The sequence below is a fragment of the Ranitomeya variabilis genome, chromosome 4, assembly GCF_051348905.1.
Source record: "Ranitomeya variabilis isolate aRanVar5 chromosome 4, aRanVar5.hap1, whole genome shotgun sequence".
In the NCBI taxonomy this organism is placed as follows: domain Eukaryota; kingdom Metazoa; phylum Chordata; class Amphibia; order Anura; family Dendrobatidae; genus Ranitomeya; species Ranitomeya variabilis.
This window is the reverse complement of record NC_135235.1, coordinates 771492049-771513869: the sequence shown is the minus strand read 5'-3', so window position 1 is coordinate 771513869 and position 21821 is coordinate 771492049. Positions and strand designations below refer to the sequence as shown.

General features: G+C 44.0%; 3 protein-coding genes across 3 annotated transcripts in view; 1 reads left to right on the top strand and 2 right to left on the bottom strand.

Annotated features, from left to right (window-relative positions):
- The window catches only part of LOC143768300 (uncharacterized), a 401106-nt gene that overhangs the window by 159328 nt on the left and 219957 nt on the right, over positions 1-21821 (top strand). The gene's annotated exons all lie outside the window — the stretch shown is intronic.
- Positions 4467-21821, bottom strand: part of LOC143766954 (uncharacterized) — a 68692-nt gene continuing 51337 nt past the window's right edge. Inside the window, exon 7 of the mRNA XM_077254973.1 lies at positions 4467-5508. Within this exon, the coding sequence (XP_077111088.1) occupies positions 4520-5508 (989 nt within the window). The 3' untranslated portion in view covers positions 4467-4519. The remainder of the gene's footprint in view (positions 5509-21821) is intronic.
- On the bottom strand, positions 11189-20912 carry LOC143766956 (uncharacterized). The gene is made up of 2 exons (XM_077254975.1): positions 20395-20912; positions 11189-12821 (listed from the first exon to the last, which is right to left on the bottom strand). The coding sequence occupies exons 1-2, from the start codon at positions 20867-20869 to the stop codon at positions 11908-11910; spliced, it is 1389 nt and encodes a 462-aa protein (XP_077111090.1). The 5' UTR covers positions 20870-20912; the 3' UTR covers positions 11189-11907.

The window sequence follows — 21821 nt, the reverse complement described above, 5'->3', positions numbered from 1 at the left end:
GCTGCTCTTGGGTTTTCTACTCCACTGAACAAAGCAGTGCCGCCTGTTCAGTCCTGTTACCAATTTTGAACTGCATTTAGCCTACTTTATTCTTTGGCCCTATATCTGTGTTTACTCCTCATCCTGCCCATTGCCCAGCCATTGCTAGATGAGTCTGCTGGTACATTGACCTAGACCACTACATTCCCCTTGCACTCTACACAGCCAGAATCTGACCCTGCTGAAAGTAAGGTTCCCCTTCCCACATGTTATACCACCTTACACAGGGACAAAGAGGAAGGTGCAGATGAAAGTGCAGGTTCCTTCATCAGGTGGGGGGGGCATACTCGTTGGCGACGTCACTGGCACAGGGCCCCTCAGAGTACGCAAAAGTGTCGCTGCTGGTGGGAGGTGCCCCCGCCGTGCAAACACACCGCTGTACTTTGAGGGGCCCTGTGCCAGTGCCAATGCGAACGAGTGGGCCCCCCCTGCTTGCTCAGGATCACAGCACTTGCAACGTTGAAATACTTACCTCTCCCTGCTCCACCGCCGTGACGTAGTCCACGTTTCCTGGGCCCACTAAAACCTTGAACCAGCCCTACCCCCCACAACTTTTGCCAATTGACCCCCAAGTTCCAATGCCCAACTATTATTATAAAGTTAATTATGATTGACAAGCTTCAGAAACAAGAATGGATGTTTTTGGCATTAAAATGGGCACTGTAGGTGTTTTCCTGGCCTCCACTCACTGCCGACTATGCTTCCCCATTGACTTGCATTGGGTTTCGTGTTTCGGTCGATCCCCGACTTTTAGCGATAATCGGCCAACTGCACTCGACTCGACTCTGGACAAAGTCGGGTTTCACAAAACCCGACTCGATCTTAAAAATATGAAAGTCGCTCAACCCTAGTCGATAATCCAGAGTTCCGGGTGACTGGAAGAAAGTGTGGATTTGACACTTGTGTAAATGGGGAATTGCTGTTCCAGGATGACAGAGTGAGAGGGGGTGACTCCTATCCAGACTGTGACTTGAGCGCAAAGGGAAAAGAGTGCAGTAAGGAGGAGCCAAGTAAAAATCTCAGGTCTTCATCTCGTCGCGGGGGACGCAAAAGGGCGGGACAGGTTACACCCTCTGAGAAGAAAGATGATGAGGAAGAGACAGGGTCAGGTACAGATAACGTTATTGTCCTTTATCTCTGACAAACCCTAGCACTGAGGTAGTTAGTGACGGGCTGGGGTTAGAACAGACCTGTAGTAGACCCACATCTGCAATGCCCGGAAAGAGTGAAGTGGCTCAGTATGAAGGCTCCAGAGAACCTGATGCTGAAGAGATGGAGAACTCTGAAGTTACCAAGAGCCCAGAAGAGACCATAGAGGTGGATGCATAAACAGGTGGAACTCTGAAGAGGCAGAGTGTGGGTGGGCAAGAGCCCCCGTCTGAAAGTTTAATTAAAGAACTGGTGGTGCAACATGTGCTAGCAAAAAGAGAGCAGGACCATAACATAGAGCTGCTTAAAGAAACTGCTGAACAAGAAAGGGTCCTGAGGCAAGCAATTGAGCACAAAGTGGGTGACCTAGAGAAGGAGGTTTTTGAACTCAGACGTCACCTGTCAGTGTGTCACGCCATGAATAGGGCCATATTGAAAGATATGGACGTGCTCAGAATGGCTCAAGAAATGTCAGCAGGAGCTTCTCCAGAGAGAGGAGGAGCGTCGCTGCCTGGCAGAGGAGTTGCCAATGCCCTTCTTGGCGAAGGCTAAAGCAGAAGACAAGACTGAGGAAGAGTTTGTGCTAAAAGCGGAACAAGACAGTAACCCGGTCATGACAGACGTCTTGGTGGAAAGGTCAGAGGCATAAAGGGAGCCGTCTGTCTATGAAGAGAGTGAGACCCCGCTCTTCAAGACCATGATTGATGTACCCGAAGAGGTGCAAGAAGCCTGTACCGGTGAAGGTGTGCATGAGGCCTTCAGAAAAGCAGTGGAAGCATGTAGTGTGCACTGGGCACCAGATACTAAACAGTTGGTGATACTGTCGACTTTGGAAGTCACAATGAAGCGGGTGGCTATCCTGAGGGATATGCACCTACACTGCCTCCGTACAAAACAGAGGATCATTTTGAAGAATGATGAAGCCGTTCGACGTTTGGAGCGTGAAAAGAAAGCTCTTAGTCGGCTTGGCTTAGTAGAAGACACAGTCCAAGTACCCAAAGTTCTGGTGGCGAAAGTCATTGGGAAACTTGGGAGAGTGATGCAGGAGATGGTGGATAAATCCGGTCTGAAGAGACTGAGGATACCGGCTGATGAAGAGGTCCAGGCCATGGGTGAAGATGGGATGGTTCCGTTCCTGGTTGTCGGATCCAGAGAGAGTCTTAGGAATATCCGCATGCTCCTGGAATATCGCATGGCATACCTAAGGGAGGTAGAACAGCTGAGACTTGAGAGACTGCAAGTTAATAAACAGCTGCCAGAGAAGCGAAGAGGTGCTCTAAAGCCTGGAAGTCCTCAAGCTGAAGTTAACAGAGGATATAGACATAAAGAGAAGAGCTGCTCTCCGAAGAAAGACAATAGGAGAGATCAACGACTGAGAGAGAACCGAAGGTGGTCAGATGGAAGAGCTAGAAATAGTGACTCCTCAGTTAGCTCAGGGCTCAGTGACTTAAGCGGGAGATCCTGTAGCCGATGAGATGACAAGGGGTCATCGTTATCAAAGGATGTGACGGAAAGGGATGACGAATGCCGACGTAAGGGTTCAATAACAGGCCCTGACTTAGACAGACGGTTTGGCTGTCAGGGTCGACTGAGAGGGGTCTCTAGTTGGTTTAGGACAAGTGCCAAGCCCCACGGCTTTAGGCAGAGGGGGAGGTATGTAGCGTGGCTAAAGGTTGTATAGTCGACGGGAGGTATGTATCACAGAGGTTTGTCGCTGTGATGTAACCCGGAGTGTTTTCTTTAATGCACATAAAGCAATGAGGAATTGTTTGGTATATTTGGATCCGGGTTACGGGTAGCTGAGAGATGGGAGGGTCTGGCTACCCATATACCTCACCCCTGGGTAAGGGGCGTAACCATGCCTATCTGTTTCAGGACCTGTGGTGATGTCAGAACCACATGTCTAATCATGTGATGGGTTCCTGGGTGTGGTTTCAGGCTACATAATGGAGGTGAGTGTTTTGGGAGTCTGTGAGTGTGGACAGAGTTCCCTGTGTCCAGGCGGGACTCTACAGACAGGAGTCTGTGTGTGTGGAGGAGAAAGCCTCCACAGTGTGTTAAGGCTCCAGGACTGGGCCTGCGTGCTGGACATTGCACAGCATGTGCAGAGCAGAGCTCTTCTATGGACTTTTATGCTATGTCGGCCTGATATACAGACTGTTTTCCTTTTTGTTGCTGCCTTGCTGGTTTATGGAGCAAATAAACCCACTTGGACATTAAAGAGAATGTGCCTCCTGTTTCCTCCAATGCACCTGAGCGAGTGAATCCCTACAAAGTTTATGCTGTGGACAAAGAGCACCTATGTGTGCTCGAAACGCATTCAGCTAACTTATGGCTTCTTTTCTGGAACAGTTGTGCAGCTATTTGTAAGCAGCTTTTTCCGAATTTTAAATATGTGGAAATAAATTTGATGACTTTTTACTCTGGAGCTGGATTTTTTTCTTACTTACCTGGCAGAGGATGTTGGGCGGTGGCGTTTACCTTGCTCAGATGTTTTTGTGGACTTTCATGGATTTTCTGATGGGGGTGAGCTGAAACATAACTTTTTTTTACTGTTCAGGGAACCCCCGCTGCCTGGATCGGTCTGGCTGGGCCTAGAATCCCACGACGATCCTCAGGCATGATCCTTGCGTCGATTGTAGTTTCCCCATCAGGGACAGGAAACCAACTGATGCGGGAGAGGTACCGCCCTTTTTATCTGTAGGTTTCCTGTCCTTGATGGGCAGATGCCCTCTATCTCCGTGGTGCCGTCATGGGAGACAGAGAAAACACAAGCATTATACTGTATTTTCACATACTGTCTATTCCTGACACTGGAGTGGCTTATAAATTTACAAAATATATAGTATGAGGTCTGGGATCTGCCAATATGTGGCTGGTTTCTGACTGTTTCGGATAACATGATACATGATTTTAGCTTTTTTTTTTCGTCTATAGCCTCACTTGAATATAGGTCAATATTAAATAGTCTCCTGATGAGTCTCCTTTGGTGAGGACGATGAAACCCATAGAAATGAGAGGCTTGGAGAGTGAGCGTGTATACTTCACCTCACCCTATATACTGGACTGTGGAGTACACGTTTTTTCTATTAGTCACCTACTGACTAATCTTCAGGGGGAAAATATGGGTATAGTTTTACATTCGGAATTAATAAAGTTTAGTTTTATCCTTTTTTTCAGCAAACAAGAGGAATGACAAGAGACAACCCATTTAAGAAGATTCAATTTTGGTTAAAACTATTCCAACATTCTGAACCTAAAAAAGGCTTCTCCCCATGTGACGTCACTGATGTTTATTAACAGTTGATTTTCAAGTAAAATATTTCCCACATTAAGAAAATGAAAACGGCTTCTCCTCTGTGTGACTGCTCTGATGTCTAACAAGCGTCCCTTTCTGGTTAAAACATTTCCCACATTTTGAACAGGAAAAAGGCTTCTCCCCTGTGTGAGTTCTTTGGTGAATAACCAAATCTGATTTCTGGATAAAACATTTCCCACATTCTGAACAGGAAAAAGGCTTCTCCCCTGTGTGACTTCTCTGGTGAGTAACAAGATGTGATTTCTGGTTAAAACATTTGTTACATTCTGAACATGAAAAAGGCTTCTCCCCTGTGTGAGTTCTATGGTGTGTAACAAAATGTGATTTATGTGCAAAACATTTCCCACATTCTGGACATGAAAAAGGCTTCTCCCCTGTGTGAGTTCTTTGGTGTGTAACAAAATGTGATTTATGTGCAAAACATTTCCCACATTCTGAACATGAAAAAGGCTTCTCCCCTGTGTGACTTCTCTGGTGACTAACAAGATGTTGTTTCTGGTTAAAATATTTGTTACATTCTGAACATGAAAAAGGCTCCTCCCCTGTGTGAGTTCTCTGGTGAATAACAAGCCGTGATTTACGTCCAAAACATTTCCCACATTCTGAACAGGAAAAAGGCTTCTCCCCTGTGTGAGTTCTATGGTGAGTAACAAGCAGTGATTTATGTACAAAACATTTCCCACATTCTGAACATGAAAAAGGTTTCTCCCCTGTGTGAGTTCTCTGGTGAGTAACAAGCAGTGATTTACGTGCAAAACATTTCCCACATTCTGAACAGGAAAAAGGCTTCTTTGCTTTAGGAGCAGTTTGTTTTTTAATGTCTCTTTTGTGACTTTTATTTTGTTTCATAAGATCAGATGACAGATCTTTGCTGTGAATGGGTGATGGTATATCTGGAGTAATGGCATTCACTTCAGTTGTATCTTGTAGGATCTCAAGGTCATCAGATTTAAAAATTGAAGATGTCAACTGTCCCTCTGAGCTCCTGGTACAGTCATCTGCTAAGATAAAAAACAATTTTTTTAATTAAAAAAACTTTTCATATTTTTGAACAGTTCTACTTTTAAACTGTCCATAAAAATGGCAAGCTATGTAAAAAACTTATATTTACCAAGACAATGACAGTTCACAGTCTAATAGAAAACCTTGTTGGATTAACCAGTAGTGTGTGGTGTTCAACTGTTTGTTCATTCTGCCTCCCAAATATCGAATAAAAAGAAACCAATCAATGTTATGTAGGCGAAAATAATACCAATTATCATCTCACAAAAAACAAGTCCCCATTCAGGCCTATCATCTGTCAATGGAAAAACAGAGGTTCCAACATTATTAGTGGCTCAAAGGCTGTTGAAAAGCAACAGTGTTTCTATAAATCAATCCAGCAAAATCCGCTCTCACTTCTGAGTCTTGCAGTGTGCTCAAACAACATTTTGGATCCCTGTATTTAGCAATATAATAGTGAGAAGAATCCACTTAATTTGCGGTGTGTGTTTCCTAATGACAGAAAAACCCACAATGGTCACATAAATAACTTCAATCTGACAAAAGTAATAATAAATAATTTATGAAAATGAGCATATGAAAGTCAGACATTGCTTTTCAACCATGCTTCCACAGAATTAATAAAAAACAACTGAAATAGGCCGGGACAGAAATGATGGAATCCTTAACTTAATATTTTGTTGCACAACCTTTTGAAACAATTACTGCAATCAAACGATTCCTGTAACTGTCAATGAGACTTCTGCACCTCTTGACAGGTATTTTGGCCACTCCTGAAGAGCAAGCTGCTCCAGTTGTCTCGTGTGTGAAGGTTGCCTTTTCCAGACGGCATGTTTCAACTCTTTCCAGAGATGCTCAATAAGATTTAGGTCAGGGCTCAGAAAGCCACTTCAGAATAGTGCAATGTTTCCCTCTTAGCCATTCTTGGGTGTTTTGAGCTGTGTGTTTTTGGTCATTATCCTGTTGCAAGACCCATGACCTGCGACTGAGACTGGGCAGCACATTTCTCTCTAGAATCCCTTGATAGTCTTGAGATTTCATTGTACCCTGCACAGATTCTAGACACCGTGTGCCAGATGCGGCAAAGCAGCCCCAGAACATAACAGAGCCTCCTCCATGTTTCACAGTAGGGGCAGTGCTCTTTTCTTGATATGCTTTGTTTTTCCGTCTGTGAACATAGAGCTGATGTGTCTTGCCAAAAACTTCCATTTTTGTCTCATCTGTCCATAGGACATTCTCCCAGAAGCTTTGTGGCTTGTCAACATGTAGTTTGGCAAATTCCAGTCTGGCTTTTTTACGATTTTTTTTTCAACAATGGTGTCCTCCTTGGTCATCTCCCAAGAAGTCCACTTTGGCTCATACAACAACAGATGGTGTGATCTGACACCAATGTTCCTTGAGCTTGAAGTTCACCTTTAACCCCTTAGTGACAGAGCCAATTTGGTACTTAACCCCTTCACCCCCGGAGCTTTTTCCGTTTTTCCGTTTTCGTTTTTCGCTCCCCTCCTTCCCAGAGCCATAACTTTTTTATTTTTCCGTCAATTTGGCCATGTGAGGGCTTATTTTTTGCGGGACGAGTTGTACTTTTGAACGACATCATTGGTTTTAGCATGTCGTGTACTAGAAAACGGGAAAAAAATTCCAAGTGCAGTGAAATTGCAAAAAAAGTGCAATCCCACACTTGTTTTTTGCTTGCCTATTTTGCTAGGTTCACTAAATGCTAAAACTGACCTGCCATTATGATTCTCCAGGTCAGTACGAGTTCATAGACACCTAACATGACTAGGTTATTTTTCACCTAAGTGGTGAAAAAAAATTCCAAACTTTGCAAAAAACGAAACAAAACAAAATTGCGCCATTTTCCGATACTCGTAGCGTCTCCATTTTTCGTGATCTGGGGTCAGGTGAGGGCTTATTTTTTGCGTGCCGAGCTGGCGTTTTTAATGATAGCATTTTGGTGTAGATACGTTCTTTTGATCGCCCGTTATTGCATTTTAATGCAATGTCGTGGCGACCAAAAAAACGTAAATCTGGCGTTTCTAATTTTTTTCTCATTACGCCATTTAGCGATCAGGTTAATGCTTTTTTTTATTGATAGATCGGGCGATTCTGAACGCGGCGATACCAAATATGTGTAGGTTGGGGTTTTTTTTTATTGATTTATTTTGATTGGGGCGAAAGGGGGGTGATTTAAACTTTTATATTTTTTTTATTTTTTTCACATTTTTAAAAACTTTTTTTTTTTACTTTTGCCATGCTTCTATAGCCTCCATGGGAGGCTAGAAGCAGGCACAGCCCGATCGGCTCTGCTACATAACAGCGATCATCAGATCGCTGTTATGTAGGAGAATTGCAGGTGTGCTGTGAGCGCCGACCACAGGGTGGCGCTCACAGCCACCGGCGATCAGTAACCATAGAGGTCTCAAGGACCTCTATGGTTACAATGGAGGAGCATCGCCGACCCCCGATCATGTGACGGGGGTCGGCGATGCGCTCATATCCGGCCGCACGGCCGGATGCGGTAGTTAAATGCCGCTGTCTGCGTTTGACAGCGGCATTTAACTAGTTAATAGCGGCGGGTGATCGCGATTTCACCCGCCGCTATTGCGCGCACATGTCAGCTGTAAAAAACAGCTGACATGTCGCGACTTTGATGTGCGCTCACCGCCGGAGCGCACATCAAAGCGGGGGTCCCGACATGTGACGTACTATTCCGTCACATGTCGGGAAGGGGTTAATGACCGAGCCAATTTTTACAATTCTGACCACTGTCACTTTATGAGGTTATAACTCTGGAACGCTTTAACAGCTCCTGCTGATTCTGAGATTGTTTTTTTCGTGACATATTGTACTTCATGTTAGTGGTAACATTTCTTCGATATTGCTTATGATTATTTATGAAAAAAACGGAAATATGGTGAAATTTTTTAAAATTTTGCAGTTTTCAAACTTTGTATTTTTATGCCCTTAAATCAGGGAGATATGTCACAAAAAATAGTTAATAAATAACATTTCCCACATGTCTACTTTACATCAGCACAATTTTGGAAACAACTTTTTTTTCGTTAGGGAGTATAAGGGTTAAAAGTTGACCAGCAATTTCTCATTTTTACAACACCATTTTTTTTTTTTAGGGACCACATCACATTTGAAGTCATTTTGAGGGGTCTATATGATAGAAAATAACCAAGTGTGACACCATTCTAAGAACTGCACCCCTCAAGCTGCTCAAAACCACATTCAAGAAGTTTATTAACCCTTTACGTGCTTCACAGGAACTGAAACAATGTGGAAGGAAAAAATGAACATTTTACTTCAGAACCAATTTTTTTATTTTCACAAGTGTAAAAACAGAAATGTAACAATAAATTTTGTTGTGCAATTTCTCCTGAATACGCCGATACCCCATATGTGGGGGTAAACCACTGTTTGGGCGCACCGCAGAGCTTGGAAGAGAAGGAGCGCTGTTTGACTTTTTCAATGCAGAATTGGCAGGAATTGAGATCGGTTGCCATGTCACGTTTAGAGAGCCCCTGATGTGCCTAAACAGTGGAAACCCCCCACAAGTGACACCATTTTGGAAACTAGACCCCTGAAGAAACTTATCTAGATGTGTGGTGAGCACTTTAAACCCCCAAGTGCTTCACAGAAGTTTATAAAGTAGAGCCGTGAAAACAAAAAATCCTTTTTTTTCCCTCAAAAATGATTTTTTAGCCTGCAATTTTTTATTTTCTCAAGAGTAACAGGAGACATTGGACCCCAAAATCTGTTGACCAGTTTGTCCTGAGTATGCTGATACCCCATATGTGGGGGGGGCACTGTTTGGGCACCCATCGGGGCTCGGAAGGGAAGGAGCGCCGCTTGGAATGCAGACTTTGATGGGATGGTCTGCGGGCGTCATGTTGCATTTGCAGAGCTCCTGATGTACCTAAACAGTAGAAACCCCCCCACAAGTGACCCCATTTTGGAAACTAGACCCCCCAAAGAGCTTATCTAGATATGTGGTGAGCACTATGAACCCCCAACTGCTTCACAGAAATTTATAATGTAGAGACATGAAAATAAAAAAAATCATATTTTTTCCACAAAAATGATCTTTTCACCCCCAAATTTTAACTTTCACAAGGGTAACAGGAGAAATTGGACCCCAAAATTTATTGTGCAATTTATGCTGAGTAGGCGGATACCCCATATGTGGGGGTAAACCACTGTTTGGGCGCATGGCAGAGCTTGGAAGGGAAGGAGCGCCGTTTAGGAATGCAGACTTTGATAGAATGGTCTGCGGGCGTTATGTTGCGTTTGCAGAGCCCCTGATGTGCCTAAACAGTAGAACCCCCCAATAAGTGACCCCATTTTGGAAAATAGACCCCCCAAGGAACTTATCTAGATGTGTGGTGAGAACTTTGAATGCATAAGTGCTTCACAGAAGTTTATAATGCAGAGTCGTGAAAATAAAAAATATTTTTTTTCCACAAAAAAGATTTTTTAGCCCGTTTTATTTTCACAAGGGCAACAGGAGAAATTGGACCCCAAAAGTTGTTGCCAATTTATCCCGAGTAGGGTTGAGCGAAACGGATCAGTCATTTTCATAGGTCGACGACTTTTGGCAAAGTCGGGTTTCATGAAACCCGATCCGATCCCAGCGTGTGATCGGCCATGCGGTACACGATCTTCGCGTCAAAGTCGCGTTTCATATGACGCTTAAAGCGCCATTTCTCAGCCAATGAAGGTGCACGCAGAGTGTGGGCAACTTGATGACATAGGTCCTGGTCCCCACCATCTTAGAGAAGGGCATTGCAGTGATTGGCTTGCTTTCTGCGGCATCACAGGGGCTATAAAAGGGCGCGCACGCCGACCGCCATCTTACTGCTGCTGATCTGAGCGTAGGGAGAGGTTGCTGCCCCTTCGTCAGAAGCAGGGATAGCGTTAGGCAGGGTAAATTAACCGCTGTAGCGATTTCCACTGTCCAACACCACCTTTTTTTTTTTGGGACAGTGGAGGCTCGATTTCTGTGCAACAGTTCTGTAGCTTATAAGGCTCCCTGATAGCTGCGTTGCTGTGTGTACGCCGGGAGTTGGAAGTTTCGCCCCCAGCAGTTCACCCCCAGCATTTCGCCCCCAGGTACACTTCGCCCCCGAACATTTCGCCCCCGCACATTTCGCCCCCGCACATTTCGCCCCCGCACATTTCGCCCCCGCACATTTCGCCCCCGGATGTTTCGCCCCCGGATGTTTCGCCCCCAGCAGTTCGCCCCCGCACATTTCGCCCCCAGCAGTTCGCCCCCGGATGTTTCGCCCCCAGCAGTTCGCCCCCGGATGTTTCGCCCCCAGCAGTTCGCCCCCCGGATGTTTCTCCCCCGGATGTTTCGCACCCAGCAGTTCGCCCCCGGATGTTTCGCCCCCAGCAGTTTGCCCCCGGATGTTTCGCCCCCAGATGTTTCGCCCCCAGCAGTTCGCCCCCGGATGTTTCGCACCCAGCAGTTCGCCCCCGGATGTTTCGCCCCCAGCAGTTCGCCCACGGATGTTTCACCCCCAGATGTTTTGCCCCCACCAGTTCATCCCTGGATGTTTTGCCTCTAGCAATTTGCTCCTGGATCTTTCGCATCCGGGAAAGACCTGCCTGAACTGAACATTGGCAGGTTTGCTTATCACTAATAATACACCATATGAGTCTAAGATATATAATTCTGATCAAATTAGTTTTTTTATTTTAAAACTTTGTTTTCTAGATGAGTAATTTTACAAACAGACAGGAAAATAGTAGGATTTCATTGGTTACTAAGGAGGTCGTGCCCCCTTGGTAGCAGAACGGATCCTGGCTCCCTATGATACATTCAGGGCTGCTTGTTCACAGCCCTATGCAAAGCTCCCCTTCACCCTCCGCTCATGTACTCTGTCCTGGACAAGAGGAGGGCTCCCCCTGCCTGTGTAAAGCCATTACAGGATGGAACACATAGGGGGGCTTTGCAGAGGGCTGTAAACCAGCAGCCCTTTATACATCATAGGGAATATATTGCTAGTTGCATGCTCCTGTGCAGCCACACCCTCTAGAATCCATCCACAAGTACTGCTACTAAGGAGAAACAACCTCCTTAGCAACCACTGAAATCCTGCAGCACATGGAGCTTTAACTTGGATGAGACTTTTCACACAGAAGTGAAGCTGCTGGAAGGTCTCCTTTGGAAATGAATATCATGGGCACAGGTACTATAACATAACATATTTTTTGTAGAGTTATGCTTTAACTGTATGTATCAAAACTGTTTAAACAAGAAACATAAAAAGGTATAGAGGGGAAGGATTAGAGAAAAAGAGAAAATACAAATTACAGGTTATAATGCTTGAATTATTTTACAGCTAAGAACACTGCTCTCAAAACATACAATATGTGACCATGAACTAAAATTCAAAGCTGTAGGCAATGCCTCTCAGATAATCCATCAAGCTTCTATTATTGAAATCTTGCACGATACGTTTAACCCTTGCTGAAATTGCAGCATACTTTTTGTTTCTTGCAGCAATGGGATTTCCTGCTATTATCTGAATAATTTCATAACTATGGAGCTCTTGCTGATGTTTCAGACAGTTAATGAACCGGTATATATTTTGGAAAAGAGTACCACATGTTTCTCGAAAGCTACGGTGCCATCCTTCGACATCATTATTTGTTCGCTGTTGATCATTCAATGTTCGTTCATACACATTCCAGAATTGAACTGGAAACAAAGGTGCTTGACGTCCTCTGCGATTCATTCGACCGATATAGCTGTCTTCAAAATAGTTAGCAATAGGTATTGCTTCTTGTGGAAAGTCAGGATCTTCCACCAATTCTTCAAATGATTGCACAACATTCTGTGGTGGTAGAAAGGCCAGGGCAGGTATCATGCCTATCCAACGGGCAAAATCATGGTCACCTTGGTATTGCATCTTGAGTCCTTCATTTTGAACTTTACGCCAAACCAACTGTGATAGGTGGAAAAAGCCACCAGTCTTCACAAGGTTGGGGAACTCACTTTCAAATGCCTGTATTGCAGCTAGTTCAAAATCCAACATCAGGTTGTCTGGCTGCAGTCCAGGCTGCAAGTTCTTCAGCTCTTGCAGCAACCTCTGGTATGTAGAACGGCTCTTGTCTGTCAGCAAGTTGTACACTAGCGGAACAACAAGGCCGCTGTGGACTACATGGATTGTGTAAAGTTGCCTAAACAAGGCTGGTGTAGTGAAAAACATGCCATCAGCAAACCACTCTTTACTTTGTGCCAGTAGATGGAGATTGTCTCTTGTTCCAAATATCAACATACGGCTGTGTCCATTTCCTAATTTAAAATGAAAGTATTAGTAGAGGAAATAACAGAAAAAGTGTAACAAGCAGCAGAGAATTTTGGGATAAATTCACAAAAAAAAATATCCTAATCAGAAGCCTCTGTTCATATCTCACATTAAAAACTCACATTTTGCTCCAGATTTTCGGATTTCATAATAAAAAAACTGAAGCAAAATCTAGTGTGAAGGGACCAACCAATAGTTTTTTACAACATATATTGTCCCAGTGGAAAATGATATATTTTTGTTTAAAATTAAAATTACTTCCAAACTTGAAATAGGTCACATTTTTAGGGTACCTTTAGACCCTTCAACTAGACGGCCGTTCAGCACGGCCGATCGCCGCCATGCTGAACAGCTGTCTAGTTGACAGCCTCATCCAGACGCGGCGTGCGGCTAGACGTCTGAATGAATGACTGGGAGGGCCGCCCGCCTGAATGAGGCGTTCCATTCAAGCGGATGGGCGCGCTAATTGTCGGGTGGGCAGGGCGGACGTTCGTGACTATGCTGTCTCATTGAGAGGATTGTGCAGGATGCAAAAAACGCCAGTAAAATCACCAGTGTGCTTTTGGCCTAAGGCATAACTGAATGGTCCATTAGGCTGGGGTCATATGCAGCGTTAATGTGTAAATCCCATCCACATGCTGATGAAAAAATTACAAAAAAAAAAACATGCAGTGCAGCATGTCAATGTATGCTGCCATTATACAAAGAAAATTCCAGCCATTCAGATAAGAGGCTGAAATCCTGCACTAAAAGCTGCACCTAAATCCATAGAGTTAAGTGAAGAGTTTGATACAGAATTAGGGTACCACAATAGTGGCCACAATTGCAGGCACAAATAGATTCCTGTGGGATCTGCAGTTGCTACCGCAATTACAGCCGCTGCGGAGATGCCGCTCCGCAATCCCCTTCCATCAGTGGGCATGAGGCCTCAGGCTTTATCCAGACAAGCTGGATTTACAGGCGTATTCCGTGCTGTGTTTCCTGAATGAAACCCGCCCTTTCATGTCTATGGTGCGGGTTACAGGCGGATTCCGGCTGGGGCCAGAAAACGCCGCACCGGAAAATAGCTTCAAAGCTATTTTCCGGCGGATCCCGTGCTTAACTTGCCCATTCAAGGGAATGGGCAAGAGGGAAACCTCCTGAAAAATGCCTGCAAACCACTGGAAAAACGCTCGGTTTAGGCAATAGCAAGGCATGGCCACGCCCATAGCAGAGCTTGGCCACGTCCCCTATTTGCCGAAGCGTTTTGCCAAAGCGCTTAAAAAGTGCTTGCAAGCAGCAGGCAAAATGCCTCTGCAAATCATGGCGTATCTCACCTGAGCTCCGGAGTTCAGCCCGACCTGTCCACGGATCTGCAGGACTGAACTACGAGAGCCGAGGAATCAGCCGGCGATGGCAGTTCAGCCCGTGCATGCCCCAGACAGGCGAGGCTGAACTCCGGGGCAGCATCCAGGACAGGTATGGCCAGTACAATGCTGCATATTTGGAATTAGTGCTGGCCGATCCGATCACTGAAGATCGTAATTTATTACGATTTTCAGGCTGATCGTTATTTTAAATTACGATCCGATTTGTAGCCAGATCATGATGATGATCAGAATTAGAAATCGGAATCCTCCGTAATCTGAAAACACTGTCCGGGCATACATGCCCGAACAGTGTGCGTATATATATATATATATATATATATATATATATATATATATATATATATATATATATATATATATATATATATATACACACACACACACTGTACGGGCGTACAGCATGTGTGCATATTTAGCTTTAGTAATTGGCACCAGGCTGCACTGTTAAAAAATAAACAAACCCAGTTACTCACCTCTTTCTCCAGTGTCCAGTACTGGCTCCGGCTCTTAGCCCAGCAGTGCAGGGAATCCCGAAATCCGGGCGGCGCATCGCCGCCTCTGTGCCTGCCGTACTATAACTACAATGGAGAGTGATCCCAGGACCGCTCACTAGACGGTCCTGGGAAAGCACCACATCACGTCACAGAACAGCCCGGCACATGTGCAGAGGTGGTGATGCACAACCCAGAATGCATAGCGTTGGGATTTCGGAATTCCCTGCACCGCCAGAGACAGCGCTGGACACCGGAGAGAGTTGAATAACTGGGTTTGTTTATTTTTTAACAGCGCAGCTTGGAGCCATTATACAGTACAGACCAAAAGTTTGGACACACCTTCTCATTTAAAGATTTTTCTGTATTTTCATGACTATGAAAATTGTACATTCACACTGAAGGCATCAAAACTATGAATTAACACATGTGGAATTATATACTTAACAAAAAAAGTGTGAAACAACTGAAAATATGTCTTATATTCTAGGTTCTTCAAAGTAGCCACCTCTTGCTTTGATGACTGCTTTGCACACTCTGGGCATTCTCTTGATGAGCTTCAAGAGATCATCACCGGGAATGGCCTTCCAATAATCTTGAAGGAGTTCCCAGAGATGCTCAGCACTTGTTGGCCCTTTTGCCTTCACTCTGCGGTCCAGCTCACCCCAAACCATCTCGATTGGGTTCAGGTCTGGTGACTGTGGAGGCCAGGTCATCTGGCGTAGCACCCCATCACTCTCCTTCTTGGTCAAATAGCCCTTACACAGCATGGAGGTGTGTTTGGGGTCATTGTCCTGTTGAAAAATAAATGATGGTCCAACTAAACGCAAACCGGATGGAATAGCATGCTGCTGCAAGATGCTGTGGTAGCCATGCTGGTTCAGTATGCCTTCAATTTTGAATAAATCCCCAACAGTGTCACCAGCAAAGCACCCCCACACCATCACACCTCCTCGTATATGCTTCACGGTGGGAACCAGGCATGTAGAGTCCATCCGTTCACCTTTTCTGTGTCGCACAAAGATACGGTGGTTAGAACCAAAGATCTCAAATTTGGACTCATCAGACCAAAGCACAGATTTCCACTGGTCTAATGTCCATTCCTTGTGTTCTTTAGCCAAAACAAGTGTCTTCTGCTTGTTGCCTGTCCTTAGAAGTGGTTTCCTAGCAGCTATTTTACCATGAAGGCCTGCTGCACAAAGTCTCCTCTTAACAGTTGTTGTAGAGATGTGTCTGCTGCTAGAACTGTGTGCGGCATTGACCTGGTCTCTAATCTGAGCTGCTGTTAACCTGCGATTTCTGAGGCTGGTGACTCGGATAAATGTATCCTCAGAAGCAGAGGTGACTCTTGGTCTTCCTTTCCTGGGGCGGTCCTCATGTGAGCCAGTTTCTTTGTAGCACTTGATGGTCTTTGCAACTGTTCACAATTTTTCGGACTGACTGCCCTTCATTTCTTAAAGTAATGATGGCCACTCGTTTTTCTTTACTTAGCTGCTTTTTTCTTAACAAAAAAGTGTGAAACAACTGAAATTATGTCTTATATTCTAGGTTCTTTGCTTTGATGACTGCTTTGCACACTCTTGGCATTCTCTTGATGAGCTTCATGAGGTAGTCACGGGAATGGTTTTCACTTCACAGGTGTGCCCTGTCAGGTTTAATAAGTGGAATTTATTGCCTTATAAATGGTGTTGGGACCATCAGTTGTGTTGTGCAGAAGTCTGGTGGATACACAGCTGTTAGTCCTACTGAATAGACTGTTAGAATTTGTATTATGGCAAGAAAAAAGCAGTTTTTCACAGAATAAATCTTATAGGAAGTGTCCTACCTTATTAATTTATCACCGAAGAAAGACACTATTTAAAGATGGAAAAAATGACTAATAAAACTTAACATTTACTTCATTTGAATAAAACACTCTATAACATTCACGATCTAAAACTCAGATGGCTGCTGAAAAAGTTAAAGGGTGCACAATCTCCCTACCAAACCTCTGTCTGTGCCCTTCCTAGCAGCAGAGGTTGGCACCCTATTAAACCTGCGCAATGGCGCCCCTGCTCAACGTAGACTAATCCTAACTGACCCTAATGGGCCCTAAATCAGTCTCAGGTGACTGATTTAGTCCGGCAGGGACAGGATGGACATTGTTTCTCCGCTGCAATAGAGGGCGCACGGCTCTTACTATTCTCCTTGTTACAGTCAGATAAGTTCATTTTGTTCTTCCAAACGAGTCTTTTTATATAGAAGTATGTCTCCTGATGAACCTATACAGGGGAAACGCGTCGAGAATATTACATACTTGATACTATTCTGTTCATATACTCAATTTATTAATGTCACTTTACTTTGGTGGATTTTCACTTTGTTGCACTATTTTTGCACTTTATTGTTAGTGTTTCTTCCATCACTGCCTGCCTCTTTATAGAATAGGGAGAGTTTGGGACAGTCGACTAGAGCGGGGGCGCCATTTGCGCAGGTATCTAGGGTGCCAACCTCCGCAGGCAGGTAGGGTGGAGGCAGGTTAAAGATAGGGATACAGGCTTACCTATTAGAGGTCTTGACTAATAGTGCATTTCATCTTTTAGTGTGTCCAAATAATTAACACACTAATGCACTAGCCTGTATATATATAATTTTTTCTCCCTTTCTTTTCTGGCCTATTAAAGTGCAATATTTTTTATCTAGCACTTTTTTGTGACAATTATATGTCTGTCTGTTATGTATGGTCTGCTGGATGTGTTAATATCTATCTTCTGCACTACAGGGCCCATTGGGGTCAGTTAGGATTAGTCTACGTTGAGCAGGGGCGCCATTGCGCAGGTTTAATAGGGTGCCAACCTCTGCTGCTAGGAAGGGCACAGACAGAGGTTTGGTAGGGAGATTGTGCACCCTGTAACTTTTTCAGCAGCCATCTGAGTTTTAGATCGTGAATGTTATAGAGTGTTTTATTCAAATGAAGTAAATGTTAGGTTTTATTAGTCATTTTTTCCATCTTTAAATAGTGTCTTTCTTCGGTGATAAATTAATAAGGTAGGACACTTCCTATAAGATTTATTCTGTGAAAAACTGCTTTTTTCTTGCCATAATACAAATTCTAACAGTCTATTCAGTAGGACTAACAGCTGTGTATCCACGAGACTTCTGCACAACACAACTAATGGTCCCAACACCATTTATAAGGCAATAAATTCCACTTATTAAACCTGACAGGGCACACCTGTGAAGTGAAAACCATTCCCGTGACTACCTCATGAAGCTCATCAAGAGAATGCCAAGAGTGTGCAAAGCAGTCATCAAAGCAAAGAACCTAGAATATAAGACATAATTTCAGTTGTTTCACACTTTTTTGTTAAGTATATAATTCCACATGTGTTAATTCATAGTTTTGATGCCTTCAGTGTGAATGTACAAATTTCATAGTCATGAAAATACAGAAAAATCTTTATATGAGAAGGTGTGTCCAAACTTTTGGTCTGTACTGTATATATGCAAGAAAGCTGGAAGAAGAGTGGCTCAACTGAGATTGTTGCTGAGGACTCAGTGTGCTGCTAGAGCAGGGGCTGGCTTCCGCCCGTACTTAACATGCATCCATGAAGAAAGACCTCCGCACTGCTGAAGTCCTATACAAATCCTTTATTGCATTACAAAGTTCCAAAAGTGCCAGACCACCATCACCCACCCACATATATACACACACACACACTGTTTGGGCGTACAGTGTATATATATATATATATATATATACAGTGGGGCAAAAAAGTATTTAGTCATTCAGCAATAGTGCAAGTTCCACCACTTAAAAAGATGAGAGGCGTCTGTAATTTACATCATAGGTAGACCTCAACTATGGGAGACAAACTGAGAAAAAAAAATCCAGAAAATCACATTGTCTGTTTTTTTAACATTTAATTTGCATATTATGGTGGAAAATAAGTATTTGGTCAGAAACAAAATTTCATCTCAATACTTTGTAAAATATCCTTTGTTGGCAATGACAGAGGTCAAACGTTTTCTGTAAGTCTTCACAAGGTTGCCACACACTGTTGTTGGTATGTTGGCCCATTCCTCCATGCAGATCTCCTCTAGAGCAGTGATGTTTTTGGCTTTTCGCTTGGCAACACGGACATTCAACTCCCTCCAAAGGTTTTCTATAGGGTTGAGATCTGGAGACTTGCTAGGCCACTCCAGGACCTTGAAATGCTTCTTACGAAGCCACTCCTTCATTGCCCTGGCGGTGTGCTTTGGATCATTGTCATGTTGAAAGACCCAGCCATGTTTCATCATCTTCAATGCCCTTGCTGATGGAAGGAGGTTTGCACTCAAAATCTCACGATACATGGCCCCATTCATTCTTTCATGTACCCGGATCAGTCGTCCTGGCCCCGGTGCAGAGAAACAGCCCCAAAGCATGATGTTTCCACCACCATGCTTTACAGTAGGTATGGTGTTTGATGGATGCAACTCAGTATTCTTTTTCCTCCAAACACGACAAGTTGTGTTTCTACCAAACAGTTCCAGTTTGGTTTCATCAGACCATAGGACATTCTCCCAAAACTCCTCTGGATCATCCAAATGCTCTCTAGCAAACTTCAGACGGGCCCGGACATGTACTGGCTTAAGCAGTGGGACACGTCTGGCACTGCAGGATCTGAGTCCATGGTGGCGTAGTGTGTTACTTATGGTAGGCCTTGTTACATTGGTCCCAGCTCTCTGCAGTTCATTCACTAGGTCCCCCCGCGTGGTTCTGGGATTTTTGCTCACCGTTCTTGTGATCATTCTGACCCCACGGGGTGGGATTTTGCGTGGAGCCCCAGATCGAGGGAGATTCTCAGTGGTCTTGTATGTCTTCCATTTTCTAATTATTGCTCCCACTGTTGATTTCTTCACTCCAAGCTGGTTGGCTATTGCAGATTCAGTCTTCCCAGCCTGGTGCAGGGCTACAATTTTGTTTCTGGTGTCCTTTGACAGCTCTTTGGTCTTCACCATAGTGGAGTTTGGAGTCAGACTGTTTGAGGGTGTGCACAGGTGTCTTTTTATACTGATAACAAGTTTAAACAGGTGCCATTACTACAGGTAATGAGTGGAGGAAAGAGGAGACTCTTAAAGAAGAAGTTACAGGTCTGTGAGAGCCAGAAATCTTGATTGTTTGTTTCTGACCAAATACTTATTTTCCACCAAAATATGCAAATTACATGTTAAAAAAAACAGACAATGTGATTTTCTGGATTTTTTTTTCTCAGTTTGTCTCCCATAGTTGAGGTCTACCTACGATGTAAATTACAGACGCCTCTCATCTTTTTAAGTGGTGGAACTGGCACTGTTGCTGACTGGCTAAATACTTTTTTGCCCCACTGTGTATATATATATATATATATATATATATATATATATATATATATATATATATATATATATATATATATATATATATATATATAGCTCTGGAGAATTAATTCCAATCTTTTGGTATGATCAGCCCGATCTGATCCTATCTTTCCAGTAATCGGCCAACACTAGTTGGAATCAGTAGGCCTCGCTACATTATATTACCCTCAAAGTTTCCCTTGAAGGCAAAAATCACATAGTATTTTATATCAGCACCTTATAGTCTAGCATTTTTCACATTTGTGCAAAATAAACTTTGCAGTAATTATGCATAATGGAATTGTTTTAATACAATGTTAAATGGTTAAGTAGCTTACCAGAGTCATGCAGAAGGAACTGCTGCTGGACACCATCAATACTGATCTCCTGGATAACAAGTTGATCAAGGGTTTGAGGTAACCTTGGGATATTGCCAAGTTGCCTTGCTAATCGTATTGTCCTCTTCAGTGATGCTTTCCTTGGGAGAAGTGCTGCAACATTAGAATGGGCTCCTGAAACGACGTCTGTGAGAATCTGTTGTGGTGTCTCCTGTGTTGTCCTTGCCCTGGTGACTGCCTCATTAACAAGTCGGATTGCTTTAGGTCTTGCAGCTTGTGCTGCGTGACTGTGAAGATTGACTACTTTCACAACTTCGCCAGATTCTTCATTGGTCCAAACACGTCCCTTGCAAGTCGACCGTTTTTCACACATCCAGATGGAATGGACATCGTCAGCGGTTCGTTTGGAAAATAAGTAAATGTGATTCTCATGGACCAACTTCCTCCTTCCACGTTTGGACAGAACTGAATTCATAGTTGTAGAAAGTGAATTGCTGTGGAAGCTGACTGATTTTTTGTGGCAGTACACTTCTCTCTTTGTGGAGATTTCAGACACTGCTATATTCTGATGTACATGTGGAATAAAAGCTAGTCTAATGTAACTTGCAGGACACGTGGCCTGCTACTTGTCACATCTGCAACAAAACTTGCAACAAAGCAGGTCAGTGCTGGGTCAGGTAAAAGTTCAAAATTGTTTAGATTTTAGGCCTCTTGTACACTGTAATTTTAGAGTGGTTTCACACTTGTGTTTGTGGCCGCCAGAGGTCAATCTGCTCTGGATCTGACATCCAGCTGACCCCAGGGCAATGCTGGCGGAATGCTGGCATTCCGCTCGCATTGCCCATAGAAGTGAACGGCTCGGTTCCGTGATCTGCAGCCGCCCGTTCGCTTTCATAATGCCGCATTCCGCTATCAGTGTCAGAATAAAAAGAAGAGCTTTTTCTTCTTTTCGTTTCGCTGCAGGTTAGCGGAATGCGGCATCACAGAAGCGAACGGGCGGCCTGTAGTGCGTATGTAGCGGAAGTGTGAAAGCACCCTTATGCTGCCACTGTTTTAGAACTCCAAAGCACGTGCTTTACTGGCATTTTTCAGAGGGCTTTTGTGAGCGCTCTCGGTAATGACCCATAAGATACAGGCTATTGATGAACGCTAAGTGCTCAAAAATAGCTCCTGTAATAAAATAAAAAGAGCTGGCCGAAACAACTCCTCGCTTTTCCAGCCATTGACTTATATACTATATAATTGTCTAAGGGGCACTTTCGTCTTTCTGTCTGTAACGTTTTATTCGTATATTCATTTGTTGCGGCGTCTGTCTGTCAAGTCTCTGATTGGTCATGGCAAAACGCCCACGACCATTGCCACGACCAATCAGCTATGGTCACAGTCTGCCAGAAAAATGGCCGCTGCTTCACTGCCCTGCACTCACC